The sequence below is a fragment of the Oryctolagus cuniculus genome, chromosome 14 (genome assembly GCF_051225735.1).
Source record: "Oryctolagus cuniculus isolate XC-2025 breed Fujian yellow rabbit chromosome 14, ASM5122573v1, whole genome shotgun sequence".
In the NCBI taxonomy this organism is placed as follows: Eukaryota; Metazoa; Chordata; class Mammalia; order Lagomorpha; family Leporidae; genus Oryctolagus; species Oryctolagus cuniculus.
In genome coordinates, this window is record NC_142880.1 from 86234743 (window position 1) to 86247764 (window position 13022).

Sequence of the window (13022 nt, forward strand, 5' to 3'; positions counted from 1 at the left end):
AACACATGGAAGAAAAGAAAATTTAGCAGAACAAAGCAGCAATATAAACAACAACTCTCAGTTAAATCTATGTATCATTTTATGCAAGATATAGACCAAAAAAATTGAAAATAGATAAAAATGAAAGAGCAAAAGTTTAAAATATGAATATTAATTTTAATTATTTCATTCCCTAAAATACTATTTTGTTATTTGTAGACTATTTTTCTTCATTAAATTTAATTTTAAAAACATAGAATCTACAGCTAAATTCTATCACAAGTATGATCATTTTATATTGAAACAAAAAACAATGAAAAGTATAAATATATAAAAGAATTTAGCTCAGATAAAATCTATTTTTGAAAGTTATCCAAAAGAGTTTATGTAGAATTTCTATAGTCTTATAGAAACTATTTTTTTTTAAATCATCAGTGGGAATGTAAACATTGTATCCACTTTGGATAACTGTCTGACAGTTCCTCAAAATGTTAAACATGATATTATCATTTGATTCAGTAATCCCTCCTATAGGTAGATGTATGAGAGAAATAAAAACACACACCCATGCAAAAATCTGCACATGAATGTACATACCAGTACTATTCATAATAGTGAAAAAGAGAAATAACTAAAATTTCTAATAACTGATAAAACAGAATATGGCATACACTTACAATATATTATTATCCTGCAGTAAAAAGGAAAGCAGTATTGATACATGTTACGATGTGAATGATCCTTTATAACTGTCATTGCAAAGTACATTATCTAATATTATAAAAATATCATATTAAGTAAAAGGAGCCAGTCATAAAAGATATATTCTATCATAGAATAAACATATTCTATTATTCCATTTATATGAAATATTTAGAATGGGCAAATCTCTAGTTACAGAAATCTAAAGGTTAAGAAGTTGCCTTGATTGTGGGTGGGGTAGTTTAGAGAGAATTTAAAAGCTATGCAATGGGTACAGAGTTTCCTTTTGTAGTGATGAAAATATTCTAAAATTGACACGGCAATATGACAACTCTGAAAATACCAAAAACTATCGAATTTGTATACTTCAAATAGGTGAATTATAGGCCGGCACTGTGGCTCACTAGGCTAATCCTCCAACTGCGGCACCGGCACTCCGGATTCTAGTCCTGGTTGGGGCACCGGGTACTAGTCCCAGTTGCTCCTCTTCCAATCCAGCTCTCTGTGTGGCCCAGGAAGGCAGTGGAGGGTGGCCCAAGTGCTTGGGTCCCAGCACCCGCATGGGAGACCGGGAGGAAGCACCCGGCTCCTGGCTTCGGATTGGCACAGTGCCGGCCATGGCGGCCATTAGGGGAATGAACCAACAGAAGGAAGATCTTTCTCTCTGTCTCTTTCTCACTGTCTATAACCTCTCTGTCTCTCTCTCTCTCTCAGTGTCTAACTCTGCCTGTCAAAAAATTTTAAAAAAAAAAGGTGAATTGTACATTATGTATATTTTATCTAAATAAAGCTGTTAAAAATCATCAGACTGATATAGAAAAGTGAAAAATAAAAACTATGATAACTTATCTCCTGGAAATAATTATTCAGAATAAAAATCTCAAACTACCTCAAAAAAAATCATCAGACTGGATAAAAATTCAGAAAACTATTGAACATATTTTCCTCACTTAGATGCACTAAATATTACCCTTCTACCATTTTATGCAAACCTTCCTTCAACTATATTTACCACTGAGGGAAACCAAATGTTTTCCTCTTGCCTCACTGTCCACACATGGAGTTTACTCACACATATAAACCTCCATGAAACCATAACCAAATGGAAATAAAACACAATTTATTTTACTTCTTATAAATTTATTTTTTAAAAGAGTTCATACTAAACACCATAGCTTTGATAATCTACTTTGAGACCCACACTTTTTAATATGGACTTTCAGTCATATACATCAATCTTAAATAATCTTCGAAATCTGGCTCAGCAACACCAAAAACCAATCTATTACTATGCTTTCAAGGGAAGGGGATACAAAGGCATGCCTTCAGTAATTCTATAAGGATTGGATTGGTTCATGGAAAACAAAACAGTATTTACTCTTAGGACTTTTATTTTAAAGACCATTTCTATAATATAAAGTTCAAATCTATAGATTAAAATTATAAGATTTAGAATTTGAAAAGTTAAACATTTTACAACACTCACTCTTTTACTCAGATTCTAATCCTTAGATCATAATTTTTAATTTTGAAGAACTTTTTTCTCTTGAAAGGTCCCTATAGGGGCCGGCGCCACGGCTCAATAGGCTAATCTTCCACCTAGCAGCACCGGCACACCGGGTTCTAGTCCCGGTCCGGGCACAGGATTCTTTCCCAGTTGCCCCTCTTCCAGGCCAGCTCTCTGCTGTGGCCCGGGAGGGCAGTGGAGGATGGCCCAAGTGCTTGGGCCCCGCACCCCATGGGAGACCAGGAGAAGCACCTGGCTCCTGCCTTCGGATCAGCGCGGTGTGCCGGCCACAGCATACTGGCCGTGGCGGCCATTGGAGGGTGAACCAATGGCAAAAGGAAGACCTTTCTCTCTGTCTCTCTCTCTCACTATCCACTCTGTCTGTCAAAAAAAAAAAAAAAAAAAAAAAAAAAGTCCCTATAAAAAGTGTCCTATATAAGGATTTATCTGTTTCTTCCTCTTTTACAATATCTCCTTGATTCTCTTTTAACATGACCTTGCCCAAAAACCCTAGCAAGGAATAAATCTACTTAAATGTAGGTTTCAGAAGAAGAAACTGTCTGGGTCTATCATTTTCCAAGAAAGACCAGTCAACTCTAAAACTCCCTGGACATTAACAGACCCAGTAGGACAAGTTTAAAAGATGCTTATAGTCCCTTTACATTGATGAAACTAGCACTGAACTAATACTGTAGGCCTCTGTTCCAGCCACTACATATTCCAAAGAAAGTGCTCACCCAAACTAAGTACTAAGAATTTTTTTTAGCTGATAATTAACAACATTCTTGTCAGTTTCAAAATCAGGAATCCTACCTTGAGAACTGTATGAAAGTCTGTGGTCATGAAATTCCGATGAAGCCATGATGAGGCTCAGAATCCATGTTAACGTCTTCCACAAAATTTCCATAATTTAGAAAACTGGATGATATTTTGGAGGGCTACCTATGTGCTAGAGAGTCAATACCATACCAAAATCGAAGCATAACAGTTTTATTTCTCTGAAACTTCTTGAAAATTGTTATTAAATATTCCACTGTTTAACAAGTAATTTTTTCCAACATCCCGTACTTTCTTCTATATCTGGATTCATTTTCTCAATCCAAAATGAAAAAAAATAGTGATGGTAAAAATTTCAAAAGCAAAGCATTAGGCTGATTAGTTACTAGAGTATGGCCATTTTTTTACCTAGAGGGAAAAAATTTAAGTTAATTAAAAAAATACTCTCAAAGGACAAACCTACTACATATCACTGAATGTTTGCCAAAGAATATAAATATAAAATAATACAACATTTAAAAAACATTGTAACATTGTTCTTTTTAGTCTAAATAAACTTTCACAAGACTAAACACAGAATTAGAAACCTAAATAGCAGAATAATGCCACAGTGACTTAATAATCAAAGAAATCTGAAGAATCACAATTCTTTTTAATAAACCTTTAAGATAAGTCAGCTAACCTCCTTTTGATAAAACAAAAAGCAGACTTACTTCATAATCTAAGTTAACTGTATGTGACAGTAAAAGATCCAATTCTTTTTTAAAAAAATTATTTATTTGTAAGGTAGAGTTAGAGAGAGAAAGACAGAGATCTTCAATCTGCTGGTTCATTCCCCAAATGGCTGCAATGGCCAGGACAGAGCCAGGCTGAAACCAGGAGCCAGGAGCTTCTTCCAGGTCTCCCACACGGGTGCAGGGCCTAAGGACTTGGGTCATCTGCTGCTTTTCCAGATGCATTCGCAGAGAGCTGAAATGGCAGTGGAGCAGCTGGAACTCAAGACAGTGCCCATATGGACGCTGGCACCCCAGGCGGCGGCTTTACCTGCTATGCCACAGCGCCAACCACTGCTTATTCTTTTTTTAAAACAGAAACTACATGCATAAAGACAGAAAGAGAGAGAAAGCGAGAGAGCAAGAACAAGAGAGAGAGAGAGAGAGAGAGAAGTCTTCCATCTGCTGGTTCACTCCTCAAATGGCTGCAACAGCCAATTCTGGGTCAGGCCAAAGTCAGGAACAGAGTTCCATCCTGAGTTCCTGTGTGCGTGGCAGTGGCCCAAGCAAGGTCTGACGCCCTGGTATAAGTTGTCACTGGAAACACCAGTACCCTGTATCTAAGTGCTAGTTCAAGTCCTGGCTACTCTGCTTCTGATCCAGCTTCCTGCTAATGCACCTGGGGAAGCTGCAGAAGATAACATTCTTGAAGACACCCTGTGAATCCACTCATACCCCAAAATTGCTATGTTGCTTTATGAGGCACCTATCATTGCACCTATCATTTTTTTCTGACAAAGTAGATTTACAAATTTGGAGTGACACTTAGCAACCATCTGAACACTCAGTATCACAAATTCAACTTCTAAAAAGTTAAGCCATATTTACTGTAACTCTTGACTTTATCTGGAAGTCTTATATGACTTATAAAGCAATTTAAATGAGGTAATTTTAACTCTCTAGAATGTAACTAAAAAGAAACTTTTAAAATCTTATTTTAGGTACCACAAGAGATTTCACATCCTATCTCATATTCTTTACTTTCAGCAGACAACCTCACTCACAGAGGCCATCTACTCACATTTTACACATAACACCAGCACACTTGGTCACCTGACTTCTCAGGAACTACGATCTAGCTTACTAACAGCAAAAAACTGACCAAAGAAGAATCAAAAAACTAAAGAATTGCTTTAGAACCCTAAAGCAACAGTTGGGGATAGAGGCAAGTGGTTCTTATACAGTTTAATAGTTCCTACTGTGCATATAACTGCATTATAGCTCAATAGCTGAAACTCACAATATTATGCCTAAGACAGGGATAAAAAGTTAATGACTTTTAATGACTAAATACTATTAATAAGATATTAGAAAGATTCTATGCCAAGTCTCTAATACATGCAATTATCATCCAATAAGTACTTACTACATATTTGTTGATTGAAAAATTGATTAAAAAAATGAACAGCAGCTAAAATAAAATTACCTTAGGCAAATAAAAGAATATTTGTAGTTAACTGGAAAATTAATTTATGTGAAATACTTTATCCCCTATGGTGCTAGAAATAGTGGTTATTACAACATTTAAAACAACCACAACTATTTAAAATTCCTCACATCTGCCTCCACAAGTTATTAAACTGTTAAGGCTTGGCAAAACTAATTCATTAATCAACAAATATTGTCTTACCATGTTTAAAAGGTGATGTTACAACAACTCAGAATACAGACAGGATTAAGGGATACAGAAAAGATTAAGATAAAATCCTTGCTCTTAAGAAGCTCAAAATTTAAATAATGAAGAAAAAAATCAAGACAGACTGATAATACCACAATAAAGTTATGAAAAATTGTTTCAAGAGATTAGATAAGGGTCATGATCTCTAAGTCAGAGAAGCATGAATCAAATAAGATTTGTAGGAAAAGAGCATTTTGTGATAAGGCCTGGAAGATTAATAGAATTTCACAAGTCAGATTACTTTAGGACATCATTACATACACAGTATGCATTCTAAAAAATCTAGATGGCAAGCAAAAGAGAAAAATAGTAAACAGTATTAGAATAGCAATAATAATAAATTAGGTTCCTATGCAGAAGACTAAGGTAAGAAGAAGGTAAGGTAGTTTAAGGTCAGACCAAAAATAAAGAACTTTAAATTAATATTACTTCTTCTAATCTTCAAGACAATCTTGTGAGGCAGTTATTATTGCCCCATCAACAGGGCACTCTGATGGTCCCAATGATTCCATCTCCTAATATCAATGCCCCTATATAATCCCCTCCCACTGAATCATTTAATTCTAACCAAGACAATACATCTCAATACTGAAGGGATGTCACTTCCTTGACTAGATTACAAAATACTCTGACTTCCATTTTGCTAGCAGGCTCTCTCATTGGTTTGGAAGACACAGGCTGCCATATGAAGATGCCTACATGGCAAAGAACAGAGAATAGCTTCCAAATATCATCAACAGGAAATGAGGTCCTCAGCCCAACAGTATTCAAGAAACTGAAACCTGCCCACTGATATGTGAGCTTAGAAGCACATTCTTCCCCAGAGTGGGTTTCCATGAAGACCCCAGTCCTAACCATCACTTTGTAAGCTTATGAGAGATCCTTTGTAAGCTTATGAGAGAAGCAGGAGGACTTAGCCGTGTCATGGCTGAATTCTTAATACACAGAAACTGTGAGATAATAAATGTATGTTATGTTAAACTGCTGAGTTTGGGGGCCAGCGCTGTGGCATAGTACACTAAGCCTCTGCCTGCAGTGCCAGCATCCTATATGGGTGCAGTTTTGTGTTCTGGCTGCCCCTCTTCTGATGCAGCTCTCTGCTAATGGCCTGGGAAAGCAGTGAAAGATGGCCCAAGTGCTTGGGCACCTGCACCTGCATGGGAGACCCAGAAGAAGCTCCTGGCTCCTGGCTTCGGATAGGCCCAGCTCTGGCCGTTGTGGCCACTGGGCAATGAGCCAACAGATAAAAGACCTTTCTGTCTCTCCAGCTCTCTGTCTGTAATTCTACCTCTCAAATAAATACATTTTCTAAAAAAAAAAAAAAAAATTTTGCTGAGTTTGTGGTAAGTTGTTATGGAGCAACTGATAACTAATATTGCCATCAATTTCAGATACCGCTGACGCTTAAAGAGGTCAGATAGCTAGAAAACAGAGGAGCCCAGATTCAGGTACAAGGCTTCTGGCTCTAAAGCCTAAATTCTCTGTATTTGGGCAGATGCTGTGATACAGTGGCTTAGGCTGCCTCTTTGAACATCACATCCCATATCAGAGTGCTAGTTTGAGTCCCAGTTACTGTTTCTGATCCAGCTCCCTGTTAATGCACCTGAGCAGTTAATGGCTCAAGTACTTATGTCCCTGCTCCCACATCGGGGATCCTGGCTCCTAGCTTCAGCCTGGCCCTGCCCCGTCTATTATAGCCTCTTAAAGAATAAATCAGAAGATGGAAGATACCAAATCTCCGTCAGTTTACATAATTTATTACTTCAGAATAAATTCTATTATATCATACTTCCAGTAAACTGAAACTTAAATATTCAAAATCAGTTACATATAATCAACATCGGTATATTCATAAATGGCATTGGTTAGTTAATGTAAACAGATTTTAGCAACTTTACATATAACAATTATTTCACCTCAAAATTATTTTTACAATGATTTAGGCAAGACAGCAGACACTATATATTCTTTCTCAAGGAAAAATCTATAAAGACTAAGTGATACCTCTGTTCAATAATATTACTTATCTTTTTAAAAATATTTTATTTATTTATTGGAGAGGTAGAGTTATAGACAGAGAAGGAGAGACAGAGAAAGATTCTCTATCCACAGTTCACTCCCCAAATGGCCACAATGGCCAGAGCTGGGTAGATCTGAAGCCAGGAGTCAGGAGCCTCCTCCAGGTCTCCCATGTGGGTGCAGGGGCCCAAGCACTTGTGTGCCCTCCCACGCCACAAGCAGAGAGCTGAATTGGAAAAGGAGCAGCTAGGACCCAAACGGTGCCCATATAGGATGCTGACACCACAGGCAGAGGCCTGACACACTATACCACACAATCAGCCCAATATTCATTTTCTTTATATCTAGCCTACTTATATATAATTTTAATATTCTAAAACTTCCCATGAAACATTAAAGTATCATTGTTGCTACATGAACAATATTCATTCTCATTATTTTATTTTCAAATCACTAAAATGTTTTGAGTAAAAATGTCTGACATTCAGTGAGAACCCCACATACTTTACTTTGTAATCTTCCTTTAAACAGTAATACAATTAGGGCCAGCGCTGTAGCATAATGGGTAAGCGCCTGCATCCCACATGGGTGGCGGTTCAATAACCAGCTGCTTTACTTCCCATCCAGCTCTCTGCTATGGCCAGGGGAAGCAGTGAAGGAAGGCCCAAGTCCTTGGGCCCCTGCACCCATGTGGGAGACCCAGAAGAAGCTCCCGGCTCCTGGCTTCAGATTGGTGCATCTCTGACCATTGCAGCCATTTGGGGAGTGAACCAGCAGTTGGAAGACTTTCTCTCTCTCTCTCTCTCTGCCTCTGTGACTCTGCCTTTCAAATAAATAAATAAATCCTTTAAAAAAAAAAAAGAGTAATATAACTAGCACATTTGAGTTAACTTTATACTGAATCATTCCTTCTTTTCTTCCTGTTTTCCTAGACTTTGAAACTAATGGCAAACTGAAAATACATTTGGTTGGATTTAGGGGAAAACAATTTTTCCTCCTTGACAAATATCCTGCTTTTCAGAGTTTTGTAACCTTCACTCCTACTCTTACTAATATCATTCTATAAACACCCAAGCTGACTAAGGCAGTAACATTGAGGGGAAAAAAAAGTAGTTAAGTTACTATTTGGCCAGAAGTAGACTAATGATTTAAGGATTTGCAGTGCGCGCACACACACACACACACACACAAAGCAAGAGAGGTTTATTTGGTGCATGGTAGACAGAACAGGAGCTCTGAATTGAAACAAATCAGAGTTACAATTACAATCTTGGATTTACCACTTGATACATACAGTATCTGGCACATGGGCACTCAATAAATTTGATGTTTTTACTCATTTTTCACTCTCTCACTGCACAAGCCCTAGTGCTCAGTGAAGGAACATTAAGTAAATGATTGGCTAGAACTCAACTAAAAACAACACAACTAACAAAACTTAACACTCTTAATCACCAACAAGATAAAAGCGAATGAGTTAACCTACTTTCTGACACCTGCTGAGGAGGTTAATCTGGATCCCATAAACAAATCTGTAACAGCTCAGATTTTTCCAGATACAGTTTCTAAAGTTCAGACTAACATTAAAATACCAGACAATTGTCCAGAAATCATTATGCATAAAGCACAATGCATTTAAGTTATATAGCAGAACCATTATGTTATGGAAAATACAAAAGCCTAAAGGTCTGGCTTGACCCCAAGTTATCACACCTCTCTGGATCTGTTTACTCATCTACAAAATCATGATAATGATACTTACTTTCAAAAACTTGTTGAGAGATTACATTGGATTACACATGACACATGATTTAAAATTCTGCACACTTCACTTTAAGGACTGTTAGCCCTCCTTCCCTCATTATCTAAATCATATTTCAAAGGTTTTCCTTCAAAAAGTTTCATATTCCTCCTTCCCTCAGAAATATGGAATAGTTGGATATAATGATTAACTGGGATATGAGTCGATCAACTAGGTTATACTGCCTAAAAGCAAACAGTATCAGGGTCTTCAAAAAGTTCACAAAAATTCATATTATGAAAAACTGCATGGATTTTTTGGGTACCAAATTAAACTTATCTTTTAATTCCATTTTTCCATGAACTTTCTGAAGTATCCTGTTAAAGATGATAATTGCATTTATAAGTATTTAAAATTTGAAAACAGAATAAAAATTCCACTTTACTTTAATTTCAAATGTCTTTTTTTTTTAATATAAATGCACCAGCCAGTAAAGTTAGGGGATCATTTACATATTTCCATGAATCAAAACAACACTAGTTAAATAGAAGTAAAACCAGACAACTTGCACTACTATGATTCCCCCAGTAATCTGCCCTGGTCAAAGGGTTATTACTTGTCTTTTTCCTCTATCATCTTTACTTCCCACTCAAGTGATCTGAGTGTAGCCAAGGTAATAATTTCCTCTCATGAACTATTATTATGGAGCTAAAGAACATGTATAAATCCCTCTCCACTTCTTTCATCCATCTTAACTCTTATTATTTATTTTAAGGCTGATTTGGTCTCCATCCAAGAAGCAAAAATTCCATGCTCCCTTTGAATATTTAACTTTTACACATGAAAATTAACTTTTCATTTCATTTCCCATTTACTCTCTCAGTAAATATTTCTCATCAGCAACTAATTGCCAAGAACATGACTAGGTTTCTAAGTACAAAGGTCATTTATAAACTTTCTGAGATTAGTCTCCAAGGCAATATATAATTAAACACAAATTACTCAAAATTTACCTATCAATAAAAGCAAAGGAGTCAAAAGTTAAAATATAAAACACAACTTACAAAAGTCAAGGCCTAAATTAATATAAACCCAAAATTTTTATAGATAACAAGGTAAATATATGTTATCTGTATCAGAACTTCTTTCCTGGAAAAGAAAAATCAACATCTTTTTCTCTTGGGGCTATTCAATATGTTGATAACCATGTCTTTTGGGGGAACTAAGAGAGTATCTACTTCCCCTCCTCTTTTTCTCCCCTAAAAATATTCCAAATATGCTTTTAACTCTGTTAATTCATTTATTTTATTCATTCTCACTAAAGTCACAAACAGAGTAAGATTTGGCAGACAGGTCCATACTAAACCACGAGTAGCTGCTAGTGGTTGCTAAGGAAATGAAGAGGAAGTAGTAACAGTAGACAACAGTAGAATTAGTCTTACAGGTATTGGACCAAACATGAAAATACTATAATATTTTAGGTCTTAACGCTGTAGGTTTTCCTCTTGGGGTTCACAAAAATAGAAATAACATAATACTGATATTTGTTGCCAACTGTGGCAAATGAATGGATTTTATTTGTTTGAAATTACTTATTTGCCTCTATGTGCTGTTCTTCAAAAATCCAAAATATCAATGATCACATTTAAGCACTAAATTGAGATAAATCAAATTGCAGCTGCCACTTTGTGAAACACAGGAAAACAATGATCTCTAAAATTAACTTTCTTAATTTCCCTCAGCTATACCAGTTTTATGTTACCTTTCTTTCCCTGACATGAATTCTAAGAACTGTCATTCCCACATATAAAAAGTTTCAGTCTAATCAATGTAAGCTAAAAAAAGAAGAAAAAAGAAAATTAGCCCAAAAAATCCAATCATAAAAGAATATGCTGCAAATCACATACTCCAGTGTCTTTTTAAAAAGTTCCAAGCCATGCTTCAATTTTTTCTTCCCACTCCACTGCACACCCTGGCCTTCGGCCCCCCTCCTCCTATTCCACTTCACCCAGACAGAGGGTAACAGTCTGAGCTGCCCTGTTTGAGTTGTGATCCTAACGTTAACATCCAGCAGCCCATTTCCAGACAGCAGCGCTAAATCTATTTGGATAAAACGCGTGTGACCCAGACAGTTGGCATTTGGCCCAAACGCGTTGCACCGGCAGCTCAAATAAAAACAAGAGTAAGAAAACTCACTCTTGTTCTCTCTCAGTGCGCTTTCTCATTCTCTTGCTCTTTGCCTCTAATACAAGGACAGAAATTATCAGACGGGAATTGAAGCACACACTATCAGGAAAAGGTTTTCCAATACTCCATCCAGCATTCTAGCTTCCCCCTCCCATATCCCTGAACTTTGGTCCCATACACCATATATACAGACATACCGCGATAAACAAGGCTCCGGAGGGCTATGAGTCTAGCACGTCCCAAGTGGCCAAAAGTAAATCAAAAACACACGCTTCCATCTCTTTGATTAGCCTATTAAGAGCTTAACAGATCCTAGAGCATCAGGGCTGCAGCTCGCACATTAATGCTACTCCCTGAGCCCACACATAAAATATGCACTTGTCTGAATACTTAAGACTGACATGAAACTATAAAATGCAGAAGATTTTTCTTGAGGAAAACTGAAAATCGATTTAAAACACACACATCATCATTACTTTCCTGATGACTATTTGGTGATCAGTTAAGAGACCACAATAATCATAATAAGTCCACTGCACAAAACATGTATATTCATAAAATAATCATATTTTTGCATCATAAAATACTTGCAAGTCCCAGAATTCTACAACCCCCGACTAGTCTGGAGTTAAAAAGATTTCTATCTGTAAAATGAGTTCAGTCAAGCTCACTCATTGCCATAAAACACACATACACACACACACACACACACACACATACACAGAGAGAGGGAGGGAGAGAGAGAGAGGGAGAGAGAGGTTTTCTAAGCATTATTCCGAAGACAAGCAAAGCACAAGTTTTTTAAAAAAGGTTTCATTGAATATTGTGAAGTCTTCCTTACCGTTTTCATCTTCAAATTCTGATTAAAAAGTAAGTTTCAAACAATAGAGATTGCACTGGACGACTCACGTACTCCCTCTCCTTTTTTTTTTTTTTTTGCCCCCCCCCCCCCTTGCAAAGCCACACCAGTTATTCTGCAGTTATTCTGCAGCCAGAATAAAACCCTATAGTCTGGCTAACCCAGGCTTTAGAAAAGAGACTTTACAATTTGGCAGAAAAAGAGATACCTTCAATACAAGCAGGCTATCACCCTGAGATGCTGCCTTTGCAAACCTTCTTTCTCCAACCCCCCCTCCACCACTTTCAAAAAAAAAAAAAAGGAAAGAAAGAAAGAAAGGGAAAAAGACTTATTGGGGGTGGAAGTGGTGCCCTCTCTTCCTGGACAGCTTAGTGCCTTTGCTATGCAAATAACATGTGCAGAGCATCAAAAGGTATCAGGAGAAAAGAAGACAAGAGGAGCAGGAAGGGCAGCAAAGTTTTGTTGAAGTAGCCCTAGATCTCACTACCGGCCCCCAGCCAACTTGAATTGCAGCAGGAGAAAATTTTGGCAGCTTTTCCTCGGAGGCAGAGCACACTGACGTCAGTCTGCAGATGTGCCTTGGCTGCGTCGGGTGCGCATGTGTCCTGGGTCGTCACGTGGAGGGGGAGGGGAAGTAGAGGTACAATCAGGGTAACCAACTACCAGCCATTCAGAAGGGCTTAGACAATGTCAACTTTTCCACCCTGTGAATGAGAGAAATTCTGGCCTCTCTAACCTCTCTCCCCTAACCTACTCCGCCTCTTTTCCTCCTCCTTCTCTAACCTCTTTCAGAAACTCTA

General features: G+C 37.3%; 1 protein-coding gene across 14 annotated transcripts in view; it reads right to left on the reverse strand.

Annotated features, from left to right (window-relative positions):
* Positions 1 to 12724, reverse strand: part of ADAMTS6 (ADAM metallopeptidase with thrombospondin type 1 motif 6) — a 318047-nt gene extending 305323 nt beyond the window's left edge. For all 14 annotated transcript variants that reach the window (XR_016220205.1, XR_016220208.1, XR_016220206.1 and 11 more), the window contains exons 1-2: positions 12205 to 12724; positions 3002 to 3373 (exon numbers count right to left, since the gene is read on the reverse strand). Coding sequence is in view for 6 of the 14 variants with exons in the window: in XM_089312802.1 (XP_089168928.1) it covers positions 3002 to 3095 (94 nt within the window). In the remaining 8 variants the exon portion in view is untranslated. The remainder of the gene's footprint in view (positions 1 to 3001; positions 3374 to 12204) is intronic.
* Between the last annotated feature and the right edge of the window lie 298 nt (positions 12725 to 13022).